An 8655-nucleotide genomic window follows, 5' to 3' on the forward strand; every position below is an offset into this window, starting at 1 on the left:
CTCTAAATTGATAATAGTTTAAGAAAATCAGCATGAAAAATGATAATCCATTATCACAAAGTTCATAGTTTCTTCATACGGTTCATTATTGCTTAACCCTTTAACTCCCTAGATCTCATTAGTAATTCTCTTTACTGTCTGCCATACAGTTCTTGCAATTTTAGATTGGAGAATTTAGTATTGGATCAACTTCTAATTACCTGATTGATATTTTTTGTTATTCTCATCACTTGTTTGATTGATTTTGTATTGATATTGTAAGGAGAAATTCTGTCTTGGTCACTCACAGGAGTTAAACCTAATAATAATATAATAATAATAATAAACATAATAATATAATAAACCTAGTTTAACCTAATTTATCTTTGAGAGAGACAATTATTAAAAAATTAACAAACTTAACCAAATGCAAATAATAATTATGAACCATTAACAGTAGCAGGGCCTGTTAACAATACAGGCATTTCTGGAAAGTTAATACTCCTAAAAAAGTGTTTCTCATTTTTTACTACAAAATATGTTCCACAACAACAATCTTAAAAAAACTTAGATATGCAATCATAAAGGATCCAAATTGAATATCAAATGTTTGATTGATTCAATGAGACAATTCAACAACCTTGATCAACTCTTCTTTACGCTCTCCATTGCATTCAGGGATGAAGTTTTTGATAAACTCAACCACCAAATCTCCAGGTAATGCATTACTTAAATTGAATTGAGAATGTGTTTCCAAAGCATCGTACAGTTTTAATGTCAGCAGATGCAGTGAAATATGACAGGAAGTGGGGATTCCTCTAGGAAAGAATCCATGAGAGAGGTAATTTACATCACGTTCTTGCACATCAGAAATGGTGTGGGTTTGCAATGATTCTCTAATATCTTCAATTGTATTAATTTCATCCAGTGTTAAAATCTCTTTGAAATGTTTCTGAGTTGCAATGCCAACTACCCTTACCTCACCATCTACCCAAGACAGAACTGGACCCCCTGAATTGCCAGAATTCAGTGAGCAGTTCAATACTGCCTTTGAATGGCCTGATAAGGTCCTCTTTGAACCAGAAACATTTCCATTCACAAAAAGAGCAGTTTCTTCAGTGTGACTCATGGGATAACCAAAAGAAAATATCTGCATTCCTGGCAGCAATGGCTGGGTTGACAACTGCAATGGACAAATTCCACTTTCTTGTAAATTAAGATCTGGACAATACAGTAATGCCAAATCTTTACCTGGATCAACATGAGCAACCTTGCATGACAGTTCACCAATGGATTCATTGGAAAAGCGAATTTCATAACTATGTTCATCATCTAGATAGGTATCAATCACATGCCTGTTAGTGAGTACAAAGTGATCTTGGATGATAAATCCAGAGCCATGCTCAATTTCATCAATAGCTGTGGCTTCCTTGTACTCATGTGCAATGCTAGCTCTGTTTTCTTCAATCTCTCTTTTTAATTCATCAGTAATATGTCCTTTGTCTGGATACTTTTCCAGAAACAATTTTGTGTCAAAATAATCTAGAGATGTTTTTATGTCAAATATATCAAAAGTTTGGTAAATCCTTGGCATTCCAACCTGATCTTTCTTTTGGAGAAATAAGTCAACAATGCCAGGACCGGTACTGGCATAACAATCTCCAACTCGACGTTTCGCCTCACTATATGAATACTTGCAAGCTGGTGGCCTGGATTCACCATCCTTACGAAAGTTCTCGTACTCCTCTTTCAAGTCAGCTCTGTGTGCATCAATTGATCTCTTTAGTTCATCAGATCCAGGTCCTTGTTCAGGATATTTGTGAAACTGCTGCATTTCATCGTCATATTTGCAAAGAGCATCATGAATTTCAAAAATACACACCAAAGGTTTAATTCCACATATGTCACAACCATAAAAAACTTTTCCGTTACGTTCTTTTGGGGGGCCATCTCTACCAGAGTAACATTTTTGCAAAAGTTGTTGTGCTTCTTCTTTGGTATATTTGTGGAGAGTTCCAGTAGAAGCAGCAGATTCGTTATACTTGGTTTCAACATCAGCTCTGAGTTCACTGATTTGCTCGTACACGTCTCTATTCTGATAACAGCATGTTTCCAGAATCCTTCCATCTCTGTGCTGCACTGAATCATAAATGTCCTTGATGCTGAAAGATTCCTTAAAGCTAGAAGGGTGCAACAACCATTTGTTCGATGGAAAGTTTCCTGCATAACAATCTTTAACTCGGCGCTGGGCAACAGCCAAAGAATATTTCTGTCTTCCATCTGGATTAGCTTTAGCTTCATTCCACTCTTTTTTCACGTCAGCTCTCCTTTTGTCAATCAACTTTTTTATCTCATCAGAGCCGGTTCCTAATTTTGGGTATATCTCGACGTAAGGCATGTTATCAAACTTAACAAGTGCGTTGTGAATAGCAACGATATTGTAAGTTTTCGTATTTTCATCAGTATTTAACGTTATTTCAAATTCGTTGTCGACATCTAGTGAATTTAGTCCCTTTTGCCTAACATAACAACGGCAAAATCGCTCCCGCGCTGAGAATACGTCATATCTCCGAACTTCGGGTTTGCCGTAAATCTTGACTTTCACACAGGCATTCAGCGCTTTTCTTCCTTCACTACCCAACACATCACCGAAAGGAAAGTTGTTAAAGGCGATGTTTGGTCGACAAGTGCAATAGTCACTCATTTTGGCTAGGCTTGCGAAAGAATGAAGGCCTGATCGCCTTCGTTTACTTTTGGCAATTGCCAGATCGCAGATTAGTATTTACCATCGCACGCACTTTCCTTTCTCATCTTCCTCCAAGAAATGATGCAATTCCTTGGTAGCCGCGCAATTTAAACGCCCTTCATTCCCAGGAACATCCCAGGTAGGCACCGATACTCCTTTGCAACTGTGCTTCAGGATAAAGTGAGTAAGGGCCTGAGCTTTCCGCACTAGCGGACAAAACTAGAGTTGTCCGACAAAATCAAAAGACAAGTTTTGTTATGACAGATTTTTGTTTCGTCTGTTGTATCCGCATGAAAAAAAATTTAAAGCCATCAAATTCTGTCAGCGCCTGATCTGTTCACAAGACCGGCCAATATAGTTTGGCATGGGATTCCACCTCCAGTTTACAGGATTTATCCTTAGTCGTGATAAAATTTTAGAATCCCCGAGTTTTGCAACAAATGACAATTTTTGCCTCTCTAGTAAACTAATTTCAGTTCAATTACAAGCTGGTCGTAGTTTTTACGACAAATGATTGACAAGTTTATCACGGTTTTGTTTATTTAGTCGACTTTGTCCAGTTTTTACCCGGACAAATTTTGTCGACGGTGCGTTTTAAGATTTGTCCGCTTCGGCCAAAATTTTTCAAGTCGCGACAAACCATCTGCACTTGTAAAATGTTGGTAATGACAGAAAATTTGTCTAAATAAACAACTTTTTCGCCTGTGCGGAAAGGTCTTAAGTTTCTAAACAAACTGAGGTGCTACGTCGGTTGAGGGGTATTACAAGACAAACTGAGTTGGAAAATGCAAATTGGCCATCATAAGGAGTTTCTAAAGCTGACGTTTCGAGCGTTGGTCATTCGTCAGAGCGAAGTTCTTTAGGATGTCACGTTATGCTCTACCTAGAGTGTACAACTATAACTACAAGTGGGGTGTAAAACTTTTTTTTTTTCAAAAAAGAAGCTAGAGCTATGAAATCCAACTCCGTGATAAAAGACGTAATGAAATTGTCAAATTATTTATTTATTTTTTTTTTACAACTTTATTAGGTTTGGTTAAGAATATATGAAAGTCATATATTTATTAGGTTTATAACATAGTACTAACTACAAAAACATATTACATAGAGACAAAAATAAATAAATAAAGATGGGAACAAAAATAGTTCTAACCCAAAAGGGCAGGTGCGAACGGGACCGGTGTCCCATGCGGGGCACCGCCCTGTAACTAAAATACAATAAAACACAAGAAATCTAAATTATACAACAAGTTTGTGTGTTGTCAGCTGCACCTATAGCTTGTGATACGAGCAAGTTTTAACTAGTGTCCACGTGCAGGGCCAGTCAATGTCAAAGGACGTTCTCAGGTGGTCAAAAAGTGTTTGTTTAACTAAAAGCTGGAAGGAGAGCGGACTCGAAAAACTAGAAGAAGGAGCAGTGAACAAGATTAATTCCAAAGTTTCACAATGCGATTAAAGTAGGAGGCCTGAAAAGTGCTCGTTTTACTGATTAGTGCTTTTAAATTTAAGGGGTTACTTGGTCTAGTACGGCCGTGAGAAATAAAGTTTGTGAAACTATGTACATTAGGGTGAGTATGATTAAATAAGCACTTGTAAAAGAATACCAGGTCTTTCAGTTCTCTGTCGTAGGTAAGAGAGAGTAAGTTCGGGGTATTAAGTCTATCTCTATACTGACATCTCGCCAATCCGGGTTTGTAAGATACATCTGGTAGCGCGCCGCTGCACTCGCTCGATTTGTGCCATAAATCTTGACTTTCACACAAGCATTCAGCGCTTTTCTTCCTTCACTACCTAATACATCACCGTAAGGAAAGTTCTTAAAAGCGATGTTTCGTCGACAAGTACATTGGTCACTCAATTTGGCTGGGCAGGCGACCAGACTTGAGTAGCGTAGCAGAGTTGTGACTTGTCTAGCGATAAGTATAGCGTGCACCGGGTAGACACGTCAGTTAGTAAGGGACATGTCCACTTTAGAAGCCTAAGGAGCTTGTTGGTTTTAGTGGTGATGGTGTATATGAGAGGGCCAAGACAACGTACTCGTAATTGTAACTTCTAAACCTTTTTCCGTGGACACTCGCACAAGTTGTGTGTTATCTAGAGTGTACTCGTGAATCAAGGGGGTTTTCTAAGCGTTTTGCATTTCGAGGTGTTGAAGTTGATGTTATTTCTCTTTGACCAGTCATTCAAGTTCGCTAGAGTGGTCAGCAGAGACAGGCAATCGCTGACGGAGCTGACGTTTTTATACAGCTTGGTGTCATAAGCGTATAACAGTTTCACCCGTGAAATCGTTAATAGAGATTTACCACATTTTACCGCAAATGAAGACTTAGAAAGATATTACTTCATGTTAAAAAAGTGACCAATTTGAGATTAAAAAGTTAAAAAACTAAAATAAACTCTTAAAAAACAACAAGAGTACATGAAACTGTCTACTTCAATTTGCAATTTCAAGTTCAAAATCTGTGACTGTGATTGGCTAAATTTCTCATATGGCGCACGGCATGTGTGGTTGTAAAAAATGTCTAAAGGGGAGAGGGGAGGAGGAGAAGATTACAGTTTCAGTGTTAAGCCCCGTACAAACGGTCATAATTTTTTATGATAGTTTCAACTATCAGGCGTATTTAAACAAGAACTATCATCGACTATCACCAACAACCATGTAGTTTGGACATTTTCAAATTCGACCTGATAGTCGATGAAATATTTTTGCTGTTTGAACGGGCGGATGATCAGCAGTTTTGCCAAAAACAGGCTCAAACCGAAATGGCAAATGGTAAAATGACTGAAGTAACCGTAAAAAAATTCGTAAAATATCTCGTAGTCCATTCACATCATCTCCTCGTAGGCTTCAGCATCTTCCACACGCAACTTCTTCATTAAAATTTCAAATGCCCCGAACTTTGCTGACCTCAGCGCGCGCCATATTTGTTAACCGATTACGCGAACCCGATGCGTGATTTTGGCAACTAACAGAAAATATCATGAACCGTTTGAACGCAAACAAGATAGTCAATGATACTAAATGGAAGTTGAAACTATCGCAAATTATCATCAACGATCATGACCGTTTGAACAGGGCTTCGTGATATATATCGCTTGATTGTTGACACTTACACTTCTGATCAGACTACTGGGCACGGTCTCAAAAGGACTAAATGCCAGGCAGTCAGAAATTTTCACAAAAATGCCACTGAAAACCTCATACAAACTTCTTTAGTATATTCAATGTTTGTTTAGTAATGTTGGTTTTTCCGTAACATACTAAAACACATAAACATTCCAGAACGTTCAAGCTCGGATAATTTTTCCACTAAAAACCAAATTAACTTTTGGAATCACTTGACGTTTCTAAACAAATATCTGATTCTCTTTCTAGCTTTAGAAGATTCAAGGAACCATTTAGTGGCATTTTAGTAAAAATTTCTTAATACCGGGCATTTAGTCTATTTGAGACCGTGCTCGATGGCCTCGCGCGATTCAATGAGGGGCATCTTGCCAAATGCAACGGGTACCCAGGACTTTCCCTCTAACCCAGCGAAATAGCACATTGCTCCCATTCGTATCACAAGATTACCTTTGCAAAACAGTCAAGATCCCACAGAAGCTTGGGAGTATCCCATAACTGGGCAGGGCGCACATAACCGGATAGGAAAGGCCGACCCAACAAAACGTCTATAACTAAGTTCTGCATTCGGAATGATTGCTTTGATTTCCTCCAGGATCAGTTAGAAGGCAGGGATGAAGAACCTAGAAGAAAAGTGTGGTATGATGTCGACCCATTCTCTAGCTGTAGGCCTTCCCGTAACACGTACGTGATGTTTTTTTCCCTTCATGCCAAATTCCTCCGGTGTTGTTTCTCAAAAATGCTGTAAGGGCTCTATGGAAGTAAGGAAACGATTTTTTATGAGGTGAGAATTTTGCCACGTGAAGAAGCACCTCCATCAGCAATAAGAGGCAACGCTTTTGGAATTCAAGCCATGCAAACATGTCTAGCCAATCATAGTTCTTGTACGAATATCGCACTTCCATATCTACGAGTGGTAACGTCGATAGGTCAAGATCAGTCGCGTCTGCGAGATAATCCAAATAAGCTTGTGTTCCTTCTCCATCTTTTGTGATAACACAACAGTAGTGTGAAAAGAAGGTAGGTAATTCCAAGTAATTGCTCAAGAGATAACCAAGATCATCTAAAATACATTTTGGGTCTATCCGACCGAGATCCACAAAGGGTGTTTTAAATTTCTGGACGTAAGCATGGTGTAAGCTGGCCATCTTTATCTGGTAAGAGTTCAAAATGTGATCGAGAAGCAAATATTTCAATGTTCTGTAACAAAGGCGATGGCATTCATCTAAGGATTTTATCAGACAAAGCTCAGCCTGAGCAAAGGACACGTGGGAACATTTTTGACAATCTGGTGAACAAGATGTTGGTACAAGGTAGCAAGGGTGTTCTTTAATCAAGTTGTAGAAATTTGACGGAAAGTTTTCGTTCTCAGCAAGTTCTGCAATGAACTTCTCAGTACATGGAATTGCTGGCATGACATCAACTATAATGTTAAATTCGTTTTGGTTTGCGCCTTTCCACTACAATTGAAGAAAAAGCCTACCCGCCTTGATGAGCAGCGTACCTGATTCCCTAACTATTTCGTTTTCATCATCTGTCTTTGTTTGTACCGCTGCTGCAATCATTTCTGTTAACATATCACCAAGATTTTTAAGCCATACTTGCCGGTTACTCTCAAACGTTACTCGAACGCGTCCTGGTCTACATCCCTCATTTAAGGTCAATTCTCCCACGTTTAACTTGATGTTAAAGTAAAACTCATTAATAAGTCCTATTTTATTTTCCACGAAACTCCCGACGGGGAAAATTTCCTCCACCGAGAAAAGCTCGCCGTAATTTACAACTTGATCTTGTTTATCTTTGAGTTGCTGAACTTTCAACTTTTGACCCTTTTCAAGGATCACAGACAGTGCTTCGAAAACGGATGACGCTACATCACTCACTTCTGAAGAAGATACTCTGAAGCTGCACCAGACGTTGTGGATCACAAAACCTCAAGTTCGACTTTTAACGCCAACAAAGGGCGAAAGAAGGGCTGACGGTCGAAACGCAAACTTTGAAACTCTTTGCGGTGGCCGATTTACGTCATTAACTCAGCTGATAATATCAAATTACCAGGTTCTACTCTCCCATCAACGCAGCACCGCAATTTCTTTAGAAACCTACCTTCTGTATCAACGCCAACTCTCGAAATTACGTCAATCACTCGGCCTTTGCGGCAGAGGCTGCCATAGAGCTATTTTTTGAGCTTATTTTCTATCGCTCTCTTCAACAAGGCATACTCGAGTTTGGATTCATGTTCGAGTTAATCTGCGGCGCAGCGGCGAAATAAGTATGAACCTCATCCTCAAGAAGACATTGGAAATGAAATTAAAGTTATTCATCAGCCCTTATATGAAGAAGTAGACTTCGAGCTTGGAGGTAAAGAAATCAATCAAAATTTATTTCATTGAAGAAAACTGCTGTGGAGAAATCAGTTAACTTATGCTCTCCCAATGTTACTACTTCGTCCGTTTCTTCAGGGTCGACGTCATGTACTTCAGGTAGCTTTTCGTTAGGCAAATGGGAGCGATCTGGAAAGGAAATATTCAGCACGGGTCGCAGAGGGCAACAAGTCAAATAAGCTTAGTTACCAGCTTCTAAAGAAACTGTTGTTGTGCTGGCAAGTAAGTGAAACTCTGAGTTGAAGATCATGTTAGAGGTTTCAAAAGGTAAATAAGCCTCCTCAGCGAATTGTAAAAGACCCCAAAAGTGTTAGCTTTTCGAAGGAGTAAAATAAAGTGTTACCAGTTATGTGTATTGTGTGTTATATGAATTATGTTCATATTTAATTGCAAAAACGTTGAATCCTTAAAAAAGCATGAAC

At 38.8% G+C, this 8655-nt stretch overlaps 1 protein-coding gene across 1 annotated transcript in view; it reads right to left on the reverse strand.

The window, feature by feature from the left end:
• Positions 1 to 2782, reverse strand: part of LOC131776250 (uncharacterized) — a 4000-nt gene extending 1218 nt beyond the window's left edge. The window contains exon 1 of the mRNA XM_066173162.1: positions 1 to 2782. This exon is cut by the window's left edge and continues 1218 nt beyond it. Coding sequence (XP_066029259.1) covers positions 599 to 2683 — 2085 coding nt within the window. The 5' untranslated portion in view covers positions 2684 to 2782 and the 3' untranslated portion in view covers positions 1 to 598.
• Positions 2783 to 8655: the final 5873 nt, after the last annotated feature.

This window comes from Pocillopora verrucosa, chromosome 10 (genome assembly GCF_036669915.1).
Source record: "Pocillopora verrucosa isolate sample1 chromosome 10, ASM3666991v2, whole genome shotgun sequence".
Taxonomy (NCBI): Eukaryota; Metazoa; Cnidaria; class Anthozoa; order Scleractinia; family Pocilloporidae; genus Pocillopora; species Pocillopora verrucosa.